This window comes from Pteropus medius, unplaced genomic scaffold, assembly GCF_902729225.1.
Source record: "Pteropus medius unplaced genomic scaffold, Ma_sr-lr_union100, whole genome shotgun sequence".
In the NCBI taxonomy this organism is placed as follows: domain Eukaryota; kingdom Metazoa; phylum Chordata; class Mammalia; order Chiroptera; family Pteropodidae; genus Pteropus; species Pteropus medius.
The window spans coordinates 2,880,982-2,904,099 of NW_024353907.1; the positions used below are offsets into that span (position 1 = coordinate 2,880,982).

Below are 23,118 nucleotides of genomic sequence, written 5' to 3' on the forward strand. Positions count from 1 at the left end.
GAAAATGGGGAAAAATTTAGAAGTCCAAAACTAATAAACAGCATAGACCTTAAGGGACTTAAGAGACCTGGAGGATTGCTGTCAGAAAGAGGTCCATGGAAGTGAAAGTTATAAACAGTTTACAGTAGCAGTTACCATAAATTTTCAAGAATAAAGTCTTATGCCGTGGATACCTAGGTGTGATTGTGTTTCTTAATAACGATTATCTTATCTTCCATCTCAGTTTTGAGGTATATATAAACATTCACTTCAGAATTTTTAATTACATTCTTACAGTTTTATGGTCAGCTTTTAACTCTTAAATAAGACAATTTTGCCTTATTACATACAAACTGTATGTATAAATACACACACTCATATATATATATATATGTATGTATGTGTGTGTGTGTATATATGTATATGGATGTGTGTATCTTGTAAGTAGCTAGATATATCAAAACATTATAGACCCCTGGGATTGCTTGGGTTATTTCAGTGAAGCTAGGCCTCAGTTTATTAATGAAGAGACAAAAAAAGCTCTGATAAATTGATGATAAAAATCTTATGAGGCTTAGAGAAAAAGTCAAGATGGCAAATGATAGATGTCATGTTGTTTGCCATTTCTGTTTGTTGATAGTGTCCTGCGCTAGCTAGGCAGGAGTCCAGAACTCAGAAGGGAAAAGTGACATAGGTGCAAGAAATGTCTCTAGTCTAGGCACTTCGTATCCAAAGATAATTAAAGCTTAGATCATTTTACCTACAGAGCACTTTTTCATTTTTCTACCAAAGGATGTGGGTAAATTTGAAAGTAAGTTTAAGCCAATATTTTAAATAATTGGGCTGTGAGTAATTTCCTCCTATTGAACTTTGCTCATGGAGTTTCAGAGAAAAGGATTTAAAATGGGATAATCAACGTAAATGCTTTTCTCCACTTTGGATTGTTACAGTAAAGTTTCATTATTTGGCTTGAAGTATTATAAACAGCGTTGGACACTTACATGTTCAGAAGATAAAATCTATTCCTGTTATCCACAACTCCGTCCTTTGCATTAGGATTGATAAATGTATTTGAAGTGAAAAAACCTTATAGTCACTATTATAGACAACTACATACACCAGTTCCTTCAGAGAAATTCCTATTTGTTTTAGACTTGACCTAAATAGGGAGTCAATGTTTGAAATACAATAAAAAACTGCTTGATATAATTCGATTGCATGGTTTATTCTGACTATCCTCTTATTTTTACATAGTGAGTTTTTAAAGTGTTGGTTATTTTTAATCTGACTCTTGTTTGGTTAATCTTAGTGTTGCAGTGGTCAGTGTGATACATCAGAAGGCAGTTACAATACCTTTGCTACTTTTATGGTTTAAAGTTGTAATTGTAGCATTCAGTTGAATCATATCAGCTCCCTTAGTCATGCCTCACCTTTTTCTTTTCTATTTTAAAATAAAGGCAGCTACACTTTTCATTGTTTTCCTTTCCCATTTGCCTTTTTTTTTAATTGATAGAGAACTATAGAAATGATGGAGACAAAAATTCTGCTAATCTAGCAAACCCTGATTTCTAGTCTCATCTCTCCAGAATGTTGGAGAAACTTAAATTTTGGTGCCACGTTTAATGAGTATGAAATAGTCTTTTATGCTACAGTTTTAATACTTGGTTCCTATCTTCTAGTTCTTTAAAATATTAATCATTTACTATACAGTACGTCGTCTATCCCCTATTCTGAGAAACAAATTTTATCTATTCAGAGTCATATTTTGTTTAAATTCCAAAGTTAAATTGTGGCAGTTACACAATTCAGCTTGAAAACTAATGATTTATGTGGATATTGTAAGTGAATTAGCTTTTTCTTGCACTGGTTTAATGATACTGCTTGAATTGTTTATTTTCCAGTCTCAGTCAAGTATTTTCTACTTCCATAGAGTTTATAAATTAGTACCAATTTTATACCTAAATTTAAAGGCTTAAATGTATCATGTCTGTTTTTAAATGTACAAGACACTCATGCTTTATAGAAAACTGGTATTGAGTAAAAGAGTCATTTATTTAACCTGGAACCTTAATTATTACTTGAACATAAAAATTTCACTTCAATTAACTAATTCACATACTTAAAAAAAAATGTCAGTTATTTTTAACTTAATTCATTTCTTTGAGACTTGCTATGAACCTCTTGTATTTTTACTTGGAGTTGTAATTGAGAAAATTAAAAAAGTGACACTATAATGCTAATTAGTTGTAATATCTCAAAAGGGTTGTAGCAGTTGAATTTGAAGCCTTACTTTTCATTAGTGCCAACCATACAGGCTGATTTGTAAGGTTTTTTCAGTTTAGGAAAAATGGCAAAATAAGGAAAATTAATTTTGTTTCATCCTGTATTATTCTATAATTTATGATGAAAAATTGCTAATTCATCAGTAAGTAAAATTAATACATTTTTAACTCCCTGCCATAATTACAATTTTCAAATTCTTATCTGAAATTTTAATGTTAAGAGTACTTGATGTTTAATTGGTTATTTTTGAACTTACAATAATTGGAATGGTAGGTTAGTTAACCTGGAATGATTTGAAAGCTCGAGATTGTCTTGCTGATTTTTCTGAGTTGGGTAGAGACTTTAAAAAATTGGAAATATCTTTTTTTTCCTTAGACTAAATTACAATTTATGAATAACTGTACCATAAATTAAGAATTTACAAATTAACAAACATAATACATAATACCTTCATTAAAGGAAAATAAACTCCAGAAATTAGTCAGTAATAATTATAGAATGTCAAAGAATGGGTAGCAACTATAGACCTCATTTTAAAAATTGGTATGATTTGCTGTAAATTTAGTAGATTGGAGTCTTTCTAAATTTTATTAGTCAAGGAGTTACACAGAAAATTCTTTCCAGATTTGAGAAAAGTATGGTAAAGGTCTTTTCAGGTTTGAGAATTGTCACTAAGATATTCTGGTTATAATTGCTGATATGATAAGAAGAGACGCATATCTGTTTTTACTATTATCTAGACCATTTTTGGTCAAGTTATTGTTTTAACGTTTAATGGGGAAAAAATCTGATGGTGGAAGATGGCGGAGAGGAAATTGGAGTGTGTTCTTCAGTGAAAACTTAAATTGGAAAATTAACAAGCGAAATAAGGACCGTCATCAATAATTTATGTATTTTAGTATCTTTTTTATTTTCTTCAATGGAAGATACAGGAATCAAGTATTTGCTGAAATTAATAATTCTTAGTTTTTTGCTGATCCAAATTGCATGAATTTGTATAATTTAATTAGGATTTAATTCAGGATTTTTTATTCTGTTTTTTAAATAAATGTACAATTGATTTGTTATCCCTTTTTTTCTTTTTCTTTTTTTCTTTTTTTTCTTTTTCTTTTTTTTTTTTAAGGAATCTAGGTAAAAATGGCTTATCTAACAGTAGCATTTTACTGGATAAGTGTCCGCCTCCAAGACCACCATCTTCACCATACCCTCCCTTGCCAAAGGACAAGTTGAATCCACCTACACCTAGTATTTATGTGAGTCTGAATTGACTGACTAGAAGAAATAAACCAGTGCTTGAATCTACCTGTCTTTCATAAGATCTTGCTTTAAATCAATATGGATGCTCTTTAGGAAATATTAAAATATTGGCAGAAGCTTGAGTGTTTTGGGTGGAAGAAAAGATGTATTCAAAAAGATTTTGTAATTTCATTTAAAATGTGCCTTCTCTGCTGTTAACTGTGATTAGTGTAGTGAGAAATACATTTTACTGCCCCCAGTTTTGAGCAAGCAGGGTTTTAAATCTGCATTCTACTAGTTGTATGAACATTCATTCTGTTTTTATACATCTAAGAAACATATTATTTACCTTCAAAAGTGAGAACATAATATGCGGTAATAGATATATCATTAAAAAGCTTAATAAATTATTTAAAACTGAATATTAAGTTTACTTTATGGACTTTTAGACTTCTAATATAGGAAGTTAAAAGTTCAGTCAAAGCAACTCTTTTTTTTTTTTAATACGTCTCCCAAATACTTTCTCCTACCCCATTTACTTCTTCCATCCTCCTATTTCTATCCCAAATGAAAAAAATTTAAACTATAAAGTTTGTTTTTTTAGAGATTTGGCCCTGTTTTTGTCTTTAGAGGCCACATATTACCATATTAATCCTTCCTTCAACCAGTATTTATTCATCCTTTAGTATGTAAGGGAAGCACTGAGATAGAACTATAATAAAACTTTTTTTAAACTGAGGTCTGAGGCAGAGGAAATGTAAAATTAAGATTTATCTTTTACAGGTCTTCAACCTGCTTTCATTTTGGTAATATTTTAAAAGAACATTTTGATTTTTTCTTTTTGTGATTAAAAAAACCATATAACATAAAATTTACCATCTTCACCATTTTTAAGTTCAGTAGTTTTAAGTGTATTCTCATGGTTGCAAGACAGCTCTCCAGAACTTTATCTTGCAAATCTGAAATTCTATACCCATTTAAAAACAACTCCCTTTTCCATGGTCTCCCCAGCTACTGGTAACCACCACTTTATTTTATTTCTCCCACATATTTTGTATGTGATTATATCTAATTACAATTAGTATCAAAATACATAGCGATAAAGTGCTGTAAAATATAAAGTAGAAACAGCAGCACATGGGATACATTATTTAAATAGTAATAATTATGAATTTGATATAATATTTAAATAAAAGGTCTGTTTTCTAGAGTTCTAACCATGTGTTTTAATTTTACAGTTGGAAAATAAACGTGATGCTTTCTTTCCTCCATTACATCAATTTTGTACAAATCCAAACAACCCTGTTACAGTAATACGTGGCCTTGCTGGAGCTCTTAAGTTGGGTAAGCTTTAATAAGAAAAAAGAAAAGATTGTGTATTTCTTTTGCTACCTATTAACTTTTAGAGCATGAGCAGAAACTTATTTCTATTTATTTTTTCAGTTTTTCACATTTTCATATTTTCCTGGCTGCAAGAGTGTGTGTGTGTCAGTGTCAGTGTCTCACTTCTTTAATCCATAACGTGAAGGTATAATGATGATACTGGTTACCTGCAATTTACTGATGGTTTTTAAATTTATTTTGGTCAAATTATATAATTATAATTATGATTTAGGTTGACTGATAGAAGAAATTTTTAGCAAATATATAGGTAAAATTTGATGCTACAATTACAATTGCCTCCTAACTATTTCTTGGCATTTGCAGAAATTAATTCAATAAATAAAATGTCAGTCTCTGGCCCCTTGATTCCACCTGTGTTGGTGACATGACAAATAGGTCCAGGGCTTCAGTATATGGTTGTAGAAACCTGACATGAAGCCCAGGGGTGTGGAGGCCCTAGCTAGTTTGTATGATGCAGCACCATAAAACATTTTCCTTTTCTTAAGTAAAAAAAAAAAAACACTTTAAAAATGTTATCCAAATATAATTTTATGTATTAACTAAATTTATTTATTTATGAAGACCTGGGACTTTTTTCTACCAAAACTTTGGTGGAAGCTAACAATGAACATATGGTAGAAGTGAGGACACAGTTGTTACAGCCAGCAGATGAAAACTGGGATCCCACTGGAATGAAGAAAATCTGGCATTGTGAAAGTAATCGGTCTCATACTACAATTGCTAAATACGCACAGTACCAGGCCTCCTCCTTCCAGGAATCACTGAGAGTAAGTATTTATTTCCTGAAGATTATTTTATTTTGGAGATATTTTATTTACTTTGAAAGAGTACATTACTTTTGTAAGCATCTTATTATTTTATAGTTAATGAGAATACTTTATAACTGCTATACAGTTTGCTCTTAATAAAGTCAAAACCTATAGGTTGATAAAGTAGATATTATTACTATCTAGTGAGATGTCTTTCTCATTTCTGGGACATTTTTGTTTAGAGCAGGGTTTCTTAAACTTTGTATTACTGACATTTTGGATTGGACAATTCTTAGTTGTGGGATGTTCGCCTTTGTATTGTAGGATGTTTAGTAGCATCCCTGGCCTCTGCCCACTTAGATTCAGATACTCTTAGCACACCCCTTATCCTTACCCCAGTTGTGACAATCAAAAATGTCTCCGAACATGCTAAATGTCCCCTGGAGGGCAAAATTACCCCTGATTGAGAAGCACTGATACTAGAAGACAAATTAAGTCTTAAATATGCTTTATACTTGCACAATTCCTAGTCTTGTGGCTTCCCATTATTCTCCTCTACCAGGTTAGTCTTATCTGATAGATAGCTCTTCCAGGAAGCATTAGTGGTATTCTTACCAATCTCAGTCTCAGAGAAAACTGAGGGAGCAACATGTTTTAAAATATATGGAAAATTGAAAAACAAAACTTTGAAAACTAATCAGAGTATTATTATTAAAAGACTCATAAGCCTTTCAGCAATGAAGCATTACTAAAATTCTTTAGCAATGTAGTGAGAACTTCGTGAATTCTCCCACAAAATGACGATAAAACATTTACAAAAATTAGTTTATTAAATGTATTACTCAAATACTTATCTGTACATACTCTACTGCTAAAACTTAATATATGCCTGGAGGTCTTTAATTTGTAATTCATTAGATTTGTTTATATCTGTTTCAAGTTCTTCCCTGAGTTCATGCTTTCGATGAAGGCAACATTTATACCTATAAATTATATACTTGTGTTTCTTTCTCTCTACTACTTCTTATATCTTGCAGAGAAATTCACCTAATAAAAACTGTCCTGCAACTTTCATGAGTTGCAGTGAATTCATTCTCCATAGTTCAAACTTTCAAGATAGTTCAACTATATGGCAGTATTATGGTCAGAATAGAATAGATAATAAGCAGGATTCATAGATCTTCAAAGGAAAATTTGGAGGAAGAGTTGAAAAGCAACGATAAGAAGCAGACTATTTAAGTGGGAATGGATCCATAACCAAAGAAAGGATGACTTTTTGTGTGCTTTGGAGGCACAAATGTGTATGAAAAACTTACCACATGTTAAAAAATCTGTACATTTAAAGGGAGGGAGACCAAAATGTCACTAAATATTGCTAACTCAGAAATCATAGGACAGTGTTATAAAATACTATGTCTGTGATACAAAAATTGTAAATAATAGTGATATTTGCATTGAAAAGCACCTATATTTATCTAATACTTTATTTCCTTACTAATGTTGTAAATGTTCTATTATTCATGTATAATTCATTGTGGAAAAATAATTTAGCCCAGGAAGACCTTAAATTTGTCCAATAAAGAATAGAGAACTTCATAACTTCCACCTTATACATATATAGCTGCATATACACATGCCTGTACCTCTGCTAGTTTAGAAATTTTATAATCAATATCGATACTTCTTAAGTCTCTCAACTTTACTTAAATTTTCTCTCCTCTGGAAAAATGGGGCAAGAATGAGAATCTGTAGGGTTTTTTTTCCCCTTATAGAAATATGTTGTTAAGAACTCAGGGAAAAAATTGTGGCTGATAGAGATGGATGGATACAATTGACTTTTCTTGGGTGATTATTTAATGTGGTCTTTGAAGAAATTTTCATGTGAAAGAGGCTATAAAAACTTAGTTTCAAAACATAGATAGTATCCAACCTAATTGTAAACTTTTCATTGTATGATGGAAAGGATAGCTGCTTGTAGAATACTAAGCTAAAATGCTTTTGCTTGATCTATAGGAAGAAAACGAGAAAAGAAGTCACCATAAAGAACACTCCGATAATGAATCTACATCTTCAGATAAGTACGTTATTTTTAATTGTCCACTTAGTATTTCTGATTAAAAGGCATGTTTCTAACATTGTCTCTCTATTTGAAGTTCTGGGAGAAGGAGGAAAGGACCCTTTAAGACCATAAAGTTTGGGACCAACATTGACCTGTCTGATGACAAAAAGTAAGTTTGTAGTCATTATGTGAACTGAAGCAAAGAGTTCTGTTGCAAGATTGAGAATTGTCTACAATTTCTTCTATTTTATTCCTTGTCACTTCTCTAAATTGATATATATTTTAGCTAAATTATTTTTGCTAAGTTTTACAATTAAAATATTTTTAAATAATTTATTATTTAATTACAGTTGGCATATGCTATATTACTTTCAGGTGTACAATATAGTGATTAGATATTTATATTACTTATAAAGACATCACCCTGATATATTTAGTACCTATCTGACACCATACATAGTTATTACAGTATTAATGACTATATTCCTTATGCTATACTTTACATCCCAGTGACGCTTTTGTAACTGCCAGTTGGTACTGCTTAATTCCTTCCCCCTTTTCACCGCCTTCCCCCAACCCCCTACCATCTGGCAACCATCAGAATTTTCCCTGTATCTATGAGTCTGTTTCTGTTTTGTTTGTTTGTTTTGTTCTTTAGATTTCACATATAAGTGAAATCATATGGCATTTGTCTTTCTCTGACTGACTCTATTCAGCACAGTACCCTTTAGGTCTATCCATGTTGTTGAACATGGCAAGATTTCATTCTTTTTTTTATGACTGAGTAATATTCTGTTGTATATATGTGCCACCTCTTTGTCCATTGATGGACGCCAAGGTAGCCTCCATATCTTGTCTGTTGTAAATAATGCTACAATGAACATACAGATTCACGTGTCCCTTCGAAGTAGTATCTTGGGTTTGTTCAGATAAATACCTAGAAGTGTTATTACTGCGTCCTTCTTTGTCTCTTGTTATAGCCTTTGTTTTAAAGTCTATTTTGTCTGGCATAAGTATTGCTACCCCAGGTTTTTTCTTTGTTTCCATTTTTATGAAACTTCTTTTTTTATTCCTTTACATGATCTGCAGTGAGTCTCTTGTAGGCAGCATATGTAAAGGTCTTGTCTTCTTATCCATTCAGCCAACCTATCTTTGATTGGAGCCCTTAATCATATACATTTAAAGTGATTGTTGATAGATATGTAGTTATTGCCATTTTATTATTCATATTTTTAATTTTTTTTTTCTTTTTCTTCCTTAAAAAGTCTCTCCAACATTTCCTGTAAATACTGGCTTGGGGTAGATGAACGCCTTTAGTTTTTACTTATTTGGGAAGCTTTTTATCTGTCCTTCAATTCTAAATGATAGCTTTGCTGAGTACAGTAATGTTGGTTGTAGATCTTTCCTTTTCATCACTTTGAATACTTCATGCCCATCCGTTCTGGCCTGCAAAGATTCTGTTGAGAAATCAGCTTACAGTCTTATGGGAGCTCCCTTGTAGGTAACTAACTGCTTTTCTCTTGGATACTCTTATGATTCTCTTTTTGTCTTTAACCTTTGGCATTTTCATTATCATGTGTCATGGTATAGGCCTCTTTGGGTTGATATTGTTTGGGACCCTCTGTGCTTCCCAGGCTTGTATGTTTATTTCCTTCACAAGGTTAGGAAAGTTTACAGTTGTTACTTCTTGAACTTGATTTTCAATTCCTTGCTCTCTCTTTTTTCCTTCTGGTACCTGTATAATGCAAATGCTGGTACATTTGATGTTGTCCCAGAGGCCTGTTATTTTATTGGGTTCTTTTTTCCTGTTCTAATTGGGTGTTTTCTGCTACCTTATCTTCCAAATTGCTGATTCGATCCTCTGCTTCATCTAATCTACTATTGATTTCCTGAAATATATTCTTCATTTCTTCATTTTAGTTATTGTATTCTTCATTTCTTTTTGGTTCTTTATGTTTTCTATCTCAATTTGTATGTTTTCTCTCTCTTTGTTTAAGTTCTCACTGAGTTTGTTGAACATCCCTGTTACAGTGCTTTGAACTCTGCATTTGGTAGATTGCTTATCATTTTATTTGAGTTCTCTTTCTGGAGCTTTGTTCTATTCTTTCATTTGGGACATGTTTCTTTGTCTCCCCACTTTGTCTCCTCCCTATGTTTGTTTCTATGTATTAGGTAGAGCTGCTAGGTCTTCTGGTCTTAGTAGAGTAGCCTTATGTAGTAGGTGTCCTGTGGGACCCAGTCTCCCTGGTCACCTGAGCTGAGTGTTCTAGGTATGTACCTTGTATGAGTTGTTCATGCCCTTCTGTTGTAGCTGAGCCTTGGTTGCTATTGGCACATCAGTGGGAGGGATTGGCTCATGGGTTGATTTGTTGTGAGGACTGGCCTTGACTACAGTGGAGTAGCTGTTGTGCAGGGGCTGACCATATGGAGCAGGAGCAAGATTTGCTTTAGTAGGGCTGTTGTGGCTGCCCAGTCTGCCCTTTGGACGAGTCATCCTCTGGCTCAGACCCAAGCTGGTTACCTGGAATGCTGGCCCCAGGGCCACCTGGTATGAGCCACCAAGCAATTTACAGATGGCTGCCACCCATGCTGGGCTTGGATTTGCCTCAAAAAAACCAAGCTTCAAACCATAGCTGGCTGCCTCTAGTGCTGAGTTTTAAGCTGTTCAGCAAGAGGCACAGGACACACCAAGGCCAGATGTTGCTTGTTTTTAGATTTTGTGACTCTTGGAGAGATTTTAGGAAAATACACAGCATGAGCCAAGACAGGCCAGTTGCATGGAAAAGCCACTGGAAATAGCTTGGCTTGGCCCATACGTCAGATGGGGTGGGTTATCAGGGAATCACCTGGGCAGGGCAACCTGTGTTACCTAGGTTGTTGGAGACTCAGATATGGCATTTGGAGGTCTGGAGTGGTGAGGGCTCAACTAAGGGACAGTAGCTTCTACCAGAAATTCTGTCTAGGAGAAAGGTATCCCTCCAGCCCTCACCCAGAAGCCAGACAATTCAATTCCTCCCCATATGTCCCTGGTGACTTTTGAGCTGCTGCCCCAGGGCTGGATCTCAGAGTGAGTGAGTCTGTCAACGAATAGGTTCATGCTTGGGCTTCTCAAGAGGAACATCTGTGACTCTTCTGTCCTCCATCTTACTTAGCCACATCTCTGCTGGTTTTCACAGCCAGAGGTTGTAGGGATTTCTCTTTCCAGCACTGGAACCTTGGGCTGGGGGCCCTGTGTGGGACTAGGACCCCTTGCTCCTTTGAGGGGACCTCTGCAGCCAAGATATCCCTTCTGATTATCTCTTCCAATTTTTAAACGCCACACTCAGCTGTAGGACCAGTTCATTTCACGTCTCTACACCTCCTACCACTCTCAAGGTAGCCTATTCTGTGTGTCTCCAGTTGTAGGATTTATATTCAGCTAGATTTCAGGTCTAGAATCTCAGTGATTCTCAATAGTTGTAATTTTAATGTGGTTATAAGAGAAGACAAGCACAACACCATCTTGACCTGATGTCTAAAAGTGTTTTCTTAACTTAAAATCCTTGTACAGATTTTAATTTAAGATCCTCACTATATATGAATTACATAATCATAACATTATATTTGATTATTTGTAATATCTTTTGATTAATAATATATAATTCTATAAAATAGAATTATACAAGAATCATAAAAATTGGAAGTCAGTTTTTTATTTACTTGGTCAGTAATTTTTATGCTTTTTGTTAGGAATTTTTCTTTGGAAAAATTTAAGCATTCCAGTGTGAGAATAAAATATTTATAGATTTAATTGTTTTTCTGATTGGAATGCGAGGTTTTTAATGAAATGATTAATTTCCACAAATATTTGTAGCAGGGTTTCACTCTTGATCTATTATTTTATTGCAGGTGGAAGTTGCAGCTACTTGAGCTGACTAAACTTCCTGCTTTTGTGCGAGTCGTATCAGCAGGAAATCTTCTAAGCCACGTTGGTCATACCATACTGGGCATGAACACAGTTCAGCTATACATGAAAGTTCCAGGAAGCAGAACACCAGGTAACTATTAAGAGCTAACATATCTCCTACAATTAATTGAAAAACAGAATTTTCAGAATGTGAAATATGCAAAAGAGAACTAGATTCTTTCCACTTACAGTGAATGAAACTGAAAAGATTATTCCTGTTATAATATTTCACTGTTTAACTGGGCTCAGATGATTAAGATTTTTTTTTCTTTGTATTTTTTAAAAAATATAATAGCCCTCAAACAATAGCATTTTATTCTGGAAAAGAGGACATTGGAGCCTCCTGGGGAAAATAAGTCCCTGTGGCTTAAAGACCATTGTTGATCCCATCTACTGCAGAGTGATGGAATATAGGTTTTTCTAAACTTTTTTTTAATACAATCACAGTAAGAAATCTATTTTAGATTATGACCTAGTGCATATGTATGTATATAACAACGGTTTTATAGAACAATGCATCTTCTAATCACTTCCATTTTATTTTGTTTAAAGAGGAAAGTGTTGGTTACAGTTGTCTAACTGGGTTTCATTACAAAGTACATGATGAGTAGAGACATTACTGGACTCATCCTGCTCCCTAGTCTGGATTTTACTGCTAACTAAACTTGTCACTTTTGCCAAGTCAACATTTCTTCTCTGGATCTTTTTCTTCATTTCTAAAATTACACTGGTTTTAGACTTAAAATTCTGTCCAACACTAATGTATTGTCTTCTCTGCGCTGCCGTAGATTGACATGAAATTTCAAAATTTGATGTTCAAAATATTTAACAATTCGGAAAGATACTGGTGATAGCAAGTTCAGCTGTACAATGCCTATGAGCTGCATGTGACTCTCAGGTGTTTTTTGTTTGCTACTTAAAACAGCCACGGTTTGGAAACCAGACTCCTTTCTTTATCACCTGTTTAATGAATAGTAGCTTAAAAATTGTTTCAAAGTAGGCCTATGCTTGCATCTAGGTAACATAGATCAGTGGTTCCTAGTCCTGGCTGCTCATTAGACTCTCCTGGTAAACTTAAAAAAAGAGCTGATTAATCTCTGGAGATTGAGATCCAGTCATTGGGGTAACATTGGTTAATACAATATTATATAATTTTCAGGTGTACAATATAGTTTTAAATATTTTTAAAAAATGTTCCACAGAGAATTCTAATACACAGCCAGGATTAGAACGATGAAGTTGTAGTAGTTTTTATCCTCAGGCCATCAGAACCCCAGTTCTGTATTGTTTTAACTGTAGCTGGGTAAAGTAGAAGCAGTTGGAATAAATAGCAGACCTGTCTGTTCTCGACTCTAACCTCACTTTAGACACTGATGTAAATACTGGGCAAGTTATTTGAACTTTCTGGAGTTCGTTTTTCTTACATATGTAGTATTGGATCGGTTCTATTTTGATTTATTTCAGTTGAAAATGTCTCTCATCCAATTTGAATTATTTTAAGCAATAATATCCTTAAATAAGAAATGTGGTTTTTCATTACAATTCAAGAAGATTACTTCTTTGTCACTGTGTGTCTAGACTTTTGAGTTTTTTGTTGGTTTGTATACAAGTCATTAGTTTTTCAGAAATGTCCTATGGAACTTTAAAGAATTCTCTAAAGAATTCCCTTATGGGGTAGTCATATGAGTAATATATATCAGTGGTCCCCAATCCCTGTTAGGAACCGGGCCACACAGCAGGAGGTGAGCATTGGACAAGTGAGCGTGTGAGCAAAGCTTCATCTGTATTTGTAGCTGCTCCCCAGCACTAACATCACCGCCTCAGCTGCACCTCAGACCATCAGGCATGGGATTCTCACAGGAGCACTGGTCTCTGGTGCCAAAAGGGTTGTGACTATTGATATATATGATTTAAAATTTTATAGTTGTCATCTTAATAGAAAACAAAATAGGTGAATTACTTTTAACCTAGTATATCCAAATATCATAATTTCAATATGTAATCAGTATAAACTATTGGAATTTTTTTCCATATATTTTTTTTTATATTAAGTCTTCAAAATCCAGTGTGTACTTTACAGTTACCACACATCTCAGTTTATATTAACCACATTTCTGGTGGTTATTGTACTGGACATACAGTCTTAGAAGATATGTTGTATAGGTGACCCTTAAACTGTTAGTTCAGTTCAATTTTTTAAAAATTATTTTGAATCCTTTTTTATGGGGCACTTGTTCCTCGAGTTATATAGATGAATAAATGTTACCTGCTTTAATGGACTTTATTATCAGTCATATATGTTCTAAACTATAGGATGCTCTGAGGCTCTACCCTAAAAGATTTTTAATTAGGTGGTAGGGTCCCAGCATCTCAATTTTTAATTAAAGCTAAATTATTTTTAGAATCTATGCCATGGGTAATTCCAACTGTGGTAAGACATTTATAAGTATTTAAGAGTACCATCTTCACATTATACTATAATATGTAAAAGACTCAGGATATGGTGTGCACATGGTATAGTGAGAGCATCTACATTTTTCTTTATTGAAGTAAAATTCTCATAAAATTAACCCTTATAAAAGTGTACACTTCAGTTGCGTTTAGTTATTCACTGTTGAGGTAGCCATCACCTCTATGTAGTTCCAAGACACTTTCATTAGCCCAAAAGGAGACCCTGTACCCATTAAGCAGTCATTCCCCATTCCCTCTTTACTTCAGCCCTTGCTATGGCAACCACTACAGCAGGACCTCAAATAATGCCACTTCATTTAGTGTTGTTTTGTCATAACTCTTGTTCATATTACTTAGCCTGTCGTAAAAATGGTTTCTTTTTATGTCATTTTGCCGCAGTTCCAAAAACCAGTGACATTAAGTGAGGTCTTACAATAGTCTGCTCTCTGGCTCTATAGATTCACCCGGATATTTAATATTAATGGAATCATATAGTATGTTGCCTTTTGTGTCTATTTCATTTGGCATATTTTTGAGGTCCATCCACATTGTATCGGTGTTTCATTTTTTTATGGCTGAATAATATTCCATTATATAGATATAGAACATTTTTTATCCATCAGTTGATGGGCATTTGGGTTGTTCCACTTCTTAGCTGTTGTGAATAGTTTTTCTGTGTACATTCATGGACAAATATTTGCTTGAATACCTATTTCCAGTTCTTTTGGTTATATACCTAGGATTGAAATTGCTAGGTCACATGGCATTTGTATGTTTAACTTTGAGGAACTCCCAAACTGCTTTCCTCAGCAGCTTGTACCATTTTACATTCCTGCCAGCAGTGTAGTAAGGTTCCAGTTTTTCCACATCTTTACCAACACTGATGACTTTTAGTTTTTTATCTTATTATGGCCAACCTAATGGATGTAAAGTGGTTTTTCAGTTGTGGTTTTGTTTTTCATGTGCTTGTCGGTAATTTGAATATCTCCTTTGTAAAAATATCTGTTCAAATCCTTTCTTCATTCTTTAATTGAATAATTTGTCTTTTTGTTTTTGAGCACTAGGAGTTATCTATATATACTGGATATTAATCTCTTATCAGATACATGATTTGCAAATATTTCCTCCGTAGGTTGTCATTTCACTCTCTTGATAGTGTACTTTGATCAAAGTTTTCAATTTTGACGTTCAGTTTATTCATTTTCACTTTTGTTCTTTGTGCTTTTGATGTCATATCTAAGAAACTGTTGCCAAATTCAAATCTTTGATCCATTTTAAGTTAATTATTGTGTATGGTGTGAGCTAACGTTCTAACTTAGTTCTTTTATATATGGCTATCCAGTTCTCCCAGTACCATTTGTCTTTCCTTTATTGAATGGTCTTGGCACCCTTGTTGGAAATCAATTGACCATAGATGTATGAGTTTATTTTTGGAATCTAGATTCTGTTCCATTCATTTATATCTCTATAACTTTGAGGTAAGTTTCAAAATTGGGAAATGTAAGTCTTCCAGCTTATGTAGTTACCTTTACTGTAGTTCTTTATCTCTTCATAGGGCTTTGTATTACTATCTAGTGTTCTTTCTTTTCAAACTAAAAAACTCTGTAACATTTCTTAAGGGGCAGATGACTGATGAAAACTCCTTCAACTTTTGTTTATCTGGGAATGTTTTAGTTTCTCCTTTGTTTTCAAGAATAGTTTTGTCAGATATAAAATTCTTGGTTAATGTTTTTTTTTTTCTTTCAGCAATTTAAATATGTTATCCCATTGCCTTCTAGCCTCCATGGTTTCTGATATGAAATCAGCTATTAATTTCATTGATGATTCCTTGTATGTGACAAATCACTTCTATTTTCCTGCTTTCAGATTCTCTTTGGCTTTCTACAGTTTGATTATAATGTGTCTTGGTGTGTATCTCTTTAGAGTTTTTCTTGGAGTTCCTTGGGCTTCCTGGACATGTAGATTCATGTATTTTGTCAAATTTGGGACATTTTCAACCAACATTTCTTCAGATAGTCTTACCTCCCTTTTCTCCTCTTCCTTTGGGACTCCCACATGTTTATGTTAGTGTTTTGATGGTGTCCCACAGATCTCTTATGCTGTTAATTTTTCTTCATTCTGTTTTCTTCTCAGAATGGATAGTTTCATTTGATCTATCTATAAGTTTGCTGATTCTTTCTTTAGCCTGCTCAGATCTGCTGTTGAAACCCACTAGTGAATTTTTTTATTTTAGTTACATGTTTCAGCTTCAAAATTATATTTCCTTATAGTAATTTATGTCTATTGATAATCTCTGTTTGTTGAGACATTGTTCTCTTTGTTTCCTTTGGTTCTTGTCTGTCATTTCCTTTAACTTTCTAAGCATATTTAAGACAGTTGATTTAAAGTGTCTAGTAAGTACAATGTCTGTGCTCTTTCAGGAATAGTTTTTGTTATGTTATTTGTTTGTTCATTCCTCCTTCTCTTTCCATGCCTCATAATTTTTTGTTGAAAATTGGCTTTTTAAGTATGTTTTGAATGGCTATATTTTCTGTTATATGTGGTCCCTGAAGTCCTTGTGTTTTTTTTTTTAGGCTAGTGCTCTCCTAGTGATTTGACATTTTGAATAATATAATGTAGTAATTATAGAAATCAGAATCCCCTCCCTCTCCAGGGTTTGTTGTTGTTGCTTATTGTGGGCTACAGTTGTCTATTTGTTGGTGACTTTTCTACACTATTTTTTTCAAAGACTGTATTCTTTATCATGTGTGGGAAGTCTCCCTTATCTGAGCAGTTAGCCAGTGGCCTGACAGAAATTTCATTCAATGCCTGGTGCCTAAAAGAAGAAAGAAAGAAAAGAAAAAATGGCGGGGTGAGGAGGTGGGGGTGGGGAGAACAGAAAATGAAAAAAAGGAATCCTCCAGATCTTTGCAGATTGCATCTCTTTTGAGTCACTCCTTCTATACTTAGCCATTCCATTTTTAGCCTTTACCTCCTTGTTTGCACTGAGCATAAAGATCAAAAAGAAGTTAAAGTTTATTGTCTTCTTAGGTTTTTTTTCTGAGCATATGTCCTGCCCTGGGTAAGCATGTAGCTTTCTAAATCTGAAGTATACACAGGAACTTTTCAAAGCACTTATTCCCCTCAAGTCTCACTCTCCAGCTTTTCCTCCCAGGCTTTTGGATGTCTGTTGTTTGTCCCATCTGGGTATTGCTGCTGCTGTTGTTTTGCCTCTGGTAGCATCAGCTTGTTTATTTGTCTCTCAGTGTTTTGGGGGGGAGGCTCCTCCACCAAAACACTTGTCCTAATAGAATTCCGAGATACATGAAACAAAGATTAGCCCCTTGTGTCAGTCTTTTGTGGAAACTTCAGTCAGATTAAAGCAGAAAAACAGAGTACATGTTTGTAGCAATATCCACTTTGCTCCCTCCAGAGCCAGGAACACTAAAACTATGAACTCAGACTATTCTTTTTAAGTCTACTGTCACACCAGTGATGGGGGTGGGGAATAAGGTAAGTTTAAGTATCATAAAAAACTCCTACTGTGTTTAAGTTGTCTTTCTTCTGGTCAAGAATTCGCTTAGTTGCTGTAACCTTTGACTGTCTCTCAGAGTTCTGGTAAGGTTGCTTCAGACAGTTTTTACAAGTACTTCTGTTTCTTTGTTTTGTTTTATTTTGCTTGGTGTTTCAGAAGAGTTTCCCCAGAGTTCCTGCTCTGTCATTTTTGTTGACACAGCTCCAGTACATTTTGAAAAGCAGACTTATTGCATCTTTACTGATGTTCAATTAAGACTTCTGAGAAGTATGGGTTAGTTCACAAGAAATAAGTGGTAATGATATCAATAATAGCTAATATGCATTACTTAATATGTATTAGGCACTGTTGGAAGCAGTCATTACTTCATTGATCCTCAAAACAACACAGTGATTTCTTGGAATCATTATTATCTAATATATAAGGAAACTGAGTCAGAATGATTTAGCAACTTGCTCAGATTCACATAGTAACTAAACCAAGGAGCCTGGCTCTAGAACCTAAGTTTGTAACTTTGATTTAGATTGCCTTCCACACAGGAAGGCAAACTCTGTAAGTTAAGAGTTAACCAAACTTGGCTCTAAAACTAGGCTCGACACAAAACTGCTATAATGCTAAATAACTGAATACCACTAGAGCATTCTCTGTTGAATATTTCATTTCTAAAGACACATTTTCTATGGAATTTACAGTATGCTGATTATTATTTTTTCTTTTTTACATTTCAGGTCATCAAGAAAATAACAACTTCTGTTCAGTTAACATAAATATTGGGCCAGGTGACTGTGAATGGTTTGTTGTTCCTGAAGGTTACTGGGGTGTTCTGAATGATTTCTGTGAAAAGTACGTTTCCAAACTAAATTTTTTTAAAACATAATTATTTAAAAGTAGTACTTGTAAAGGACAGCTTACTAAGCTGAATGTCCTAATGCATGTAACCAGTTTTCACTTACTATTCAGCAGAAAATTCATTTAAAATGTTCTGATTCCAAACTTATTATTTTGTGTTATTGCGAATACTTTAAGAAAGTGTCTCAAAACCGTTTCATGTAATAGTAATAGTCTTGAAATTACGAGGACAGAAAAATCGAGTCATTTATTAGGCTAATTAAACAGTTGATACATAAATACTTGGTCGTGAAAGATCTGTATTCCAAGAAAATTTGTTTTATTGTAAATAGTTTTAGAAGTAGAAGGAATTCTATAGTTGAGCACCCTTATAGGTTGTTAGTAACTCAAGCTTGACACAGTACTCTTTGCCATATCATCATGATATAAATTCTTTTTCAAACTACTTTGACAACTTTTCCAGTAAAAGAATTTTATAGTAAAATACAATCAACTATTTCAGATTTTGTTTTTTATAATTGAAGAAACTCACGTGGTGGAAGTGTTTCTTTCCTAGAATCTTAGAAATAACCTTCATTTATTTCTTTATCTTATGTTAAAGAGTACCTTGGAATTGTTTTCAATGGTTTAAATTTAGTTATTTGTCTAAATGGAAACTTACTCTCTTAAAAAAAAAAGTACTCCATTATGTAAGCGTCTGCTATTTTAGTAATAACATCGGAAAATTAGTATAGATAAAAACATAACTTACACATATATTCGTTGTTGATCTCCCACCCCAATAAAGGGGAAAAAAACCCACTAAAGTCATTTACATATGAGAGATTTTGAAAAGAAATTATATACATATTCTACATTCTAACATAGTATTCTTTTTTATTTTGGGTTAAAGAATCTTTTAGATATCTAAGTTTATTAAGAAATGTAAATATAGTTGAAAAATTAATTCAAAATTTCCTTATATATAAGCAAAAGGAAATCACTTTTTATTGTCTTTGTTATTTAACACATAGGTTTAAGAAACTCAAAGATGTAGAATTTTAAAGTTTCAAATGCCCTCATTAAAAAATCTACTTTAATCTGTATTTACTTTTATGGACCAGCTACCTGGTATTGGTATTAGCAGAGAAAGAACAGTGTCATGTAGGAAATCTCCATTGTGCTCCAGAAAATTTTTTATTTCTTAAACCTTGAGATAGTAGTATATTGTTGCAGCTGCAATACAGTGGTTCATGTTCATTATTTCTTAGTAGAAACTGGTTATTTTTAGTATTTAATTTTTTTTTCCTATCTAAATGGAGGAATAACCTGGGAACAAAGATAATTAGAATAGGTTCGTGATGTCTCAAAAGCTTGAACTTGGGATAATAAAAATATCAAGTTAGTATGAAGGGTTAGGTAAAGTCACAGAAATAGCACTTGTTACCTCAGCATTTCAGTATAATTTTTTTTCACAAAGGATTGTTGCTTTTGATATTTACTGATAATTGACTTCTTGAAGTTTGTTTTATGACTTCAAATACTGTCTTATCTTGAAATAACCATTCATTTGAATATATGATAAAAAGGATGCTTATGGTTTTGTAAGCTCGATTTTTTGTTTGTTTGATTTTGGGGTTTTTTTTTGTTGATAATTTGGTGGTCTTGCTTACTTGATCGCTTGCTTGCTTTTGGATAGAAAGTTTTCACCAATTATACGACAGCAATATGAGGGTGAAGTTTAGCTAGGATTTGTTTTTGTAGCCATATTTTGCTTTATAGACAAGTTTTTTCTGGACCATATCTACTTTTTGCCTTATCACAAATAGTAAGCCAGTCTTAGCCCTTGATATTAGGCTACCATTGGAAGTCTTTTCTAGACTTTAAAGTGCAGCCTTAAATTTTTTAAGGAAAAATGTAAGACTAAAATTCCATCTAGATTAAAGATGTATAAGCTTTTTTTTAATAAAGGTCTCGATAAATATTTTAGATTTTGAAGGTCATATGGTCACTGTCACAACTATGTCAGTGCAGTGCATAAGCAGTCATGTATATAATATGTAAATGAAGGCATGGTTGGTTGTGTTTTAATAAAAAAATTAATTTACAAAAACAGGCAGTAGACTGGATTTGCCAACCCTCGATCTAGACAAAGAATGAAATTTAAACCAATGAAAATAATTTGAAGTTATACCTTATCATATCGTTTAACATGGCGGTGCCTAACCTTTTTGGCATCAGGGACTGGTGCTCCTGTGAGACTGTCATGCCTGATGATCTGAGGTGGAGCTGAGGTGGTGATGCTAGTGCTGGGGAGCAGCTGCAAATATATGAAGCTTTGCTCGCTCGCTCGCCCAACGCTCACCTCCTGCTGTGTGGCCCAGTTCCTAACGGGCCATAGACTGGTACTCATCTGCAGCCCAGGGGTTGGGGACCCCTGCTTTAGCACAAGACACAGAAATAAAGTGAAGGCTATTTCTTAGGTCTTAAGGAGAAAGGAACATTTTCAGCTCTGTAAGTTCTCTAAAATGTGAAATTTAAAGTAGTTAATTGAATTTTGTAAAATTCTTTTGTAGGAAAAGTTGCTATATAGTTTAAATATATTTCATGTTATATCACGATGAAGTAGAATGTTCGGATTTAAAGTAATGTGATCTGTAGAACTTTTCCAAAGTCATGATGGTTATTTGTGGATGTGTATGATTGTTCATTTTTGATGACGTTCTTTTCAACTGCATAGTTTTAGTCATTAAAACTGTACGAGACTGGCATCCTGTCCCCCTTTGCTGCTTAGGAATCAAAATAGCAGTAGAGACCACCTGTTTTTTACTTTCCCTCAGAAAGAAAAGTTCCCAGTACTTTTGCCGTAGTGTTTTTGTTTATGGTTTTAAATAACTTAATGTCACTTTCCATTTACCCTTTAGAGATTTCTGGGTACTACAGGAGAAGGATTCAACCAAAATAGGCTTTAGTGAAGTAAATTAAAAGTTAAAGGATATAAGTATTACTTTAAAAATAGCTTTGGATTTCATTTAGATCTTAAAAATCATCTTAAGGTAGTAGTACTGATCTTTGGATAAGTCATCCAGTACTTAACTGTAATTAATTTCACTCACTTTACATGCAGCAGTTCTTATTGCACAGCAGTTAAGATTCAGTGAAATGAATGAACATATTTTTAAAACTTCTGACATTGTCTTCCATCTTATAAGGAGCTTATTAAAGTACTTCATCCATTTGCATTATTTTTTCTTATTTCAGAAATAATTTGAATTTCCTAATGGGTTCTTGGTGGCCCAACCTTGAAGATCTGTATGAAGCGAATGTTCCAGTATATAGGTTTATTCAGCGACCTGGAGATTTGGTCTGGATAAATGCAGGCACTGTTCATTGGGTTCAGGCTATTGGCTGGTGCAACAACATTGCTTGGAATGTTGGTCCACTTACAGGTATTTTAAAGAATATGCTAAAAAAAAGTTTAATTTATAAACGATTTTATCTGATAGGTGTAATTTTTTTTCTTTTACTATAACTCACTGAAAATTGGAAGAACAGTGTCTCCTTGAGTTAAAATGTCCTTTGTAGTGCAAGAAATTAAATTCCAGTTAACAAATAGAAATCTGAGACTATAGATCTCAGCAAATAACAAATTTATGTCTTTATATACAAGGAAAATGTACATTTGTTTCTAAAGCAATATACATTTATTATTCCTCATGTAATAATCCAAAATGGGTATTTGTGGTCAGTGGGTGGCTTTCCTTCATGCAGTGATTTTGGGCCCCTACCCATGCTCTACCATCCCATAGTGCTCCATTCAACCTGCTTTCAGCTGGCAGAAGAACAAATGCAGTGGAGGGTGTGAGGAAGATATACTTTTAATAATTTTTAGAGTGCTTGGGTTTTGTTTTATAAAGGAAACCCTTTATGGGAGAAAGCAAAGTAGAGTAGTTATTTATTCTTTCAAATTTTTCTTTTATCTGGTATCTTATATGAATAGTTCTGTTATGTCAAAATCTGTTCAGAGTATACCTACCATCAGGCAGTAGATACTTAAGATTAAGAATATGGCCTTTGGAGCCAGAAAGACCTGGGTTAGGACCAGGACCTGGTTCTTGCAACTTTGGGCAAGTTATATAACCTCTATGGGCCTCAATTTCTTCATCTGTATAATGGGGATAATAAAATTAATAAAGTGATGCTGAAGATTAAGTGAGATAATGTATAAATATAGCTCAACAGAATGCCTGGCACATAGTTACAATAAGCACTCTTTACATGATTGCTTTTACTACCATAATTATCAAAAAACTTAAAAACTCTGTAAGATTTTCAGAATTGGTATTGATGATATCACCTGAGAAGGTGATAATAGTTATCTTCATATTTTTTGGTGCTTTGGGTTGCTTTATAACTGTTTTTTTTTTCCTAGCCTGCCAGTATAAATTGGCAGTGGAACGGTACGAATGGAACAAATTGCAAAGTGTGAAGTCAATAGTACCCATGGTTCATCTTTCCTGGAATATGGCACGAAATATCAAGGTCTCAGATCCAAAGCTTTTTGAAATGATTAAGTAAGTGCTTTCTAAAACTGCTGTAGCCCCTCTCTTTTGGGGGAGTATTAACTATTCAATACTACCCCCGCCCCCCATCCCCCACCCACTCCCAA

At 33.7% G+C, this 23,118-nt stretch overlaps 1 protein-coding gene across 10 annotated transcripts in view; it reads left to right on the plus strand.

The window, feature by feature from the left end:
• The window catches only part of KDM6A (lysine demethylase 6A), a 197,075-nt gene that overhangs the window by 156,048 nt on the left and 17,909 nt on the right, over positions 1-23,118 (plus strand). For 9 of the 10 annotated variants that reach the window (XM_039851562.1, XM_039851566.1, XM_039851565.1 and 6 more), the window contains 9 exons: positions 3,386-3,515; positions 4,737-4,842; positions 5,464-5,669; positions 7,665-7,729; positions 7,805-7,879; positions 11,599-11,747; positions 18,350-18,464; positions 21,711-21,898; positions 22,882-23,023. In XM_039851562.1, the coding sequence (XP_039707496.1) occupies positions 3,386-3,515; positions 4,737-4,842; positions 5,464-5,669; positions 7,665-7,729; positions 7,805-7,879; positions 11,599-11,747; positions 18,350-18,464; positions 21,711-21,898; positions 22,882-23,023 (1,176 nt within the window). Of the gene's footprint in view, positions 1-3,385; positions 3,516-4,736; positions 4,843-5,463; positions 5,670-7,664; positions 7,730-7,804; positions 7,880-11,598; positions 11,748-18,349; positions 18,465-21,710; positions 21,899-22,881; positions 23,028-23,118 lie in introns of those variants that run through there. The other variant, XM_039851570.1, reaches the window with a different exon arrangement.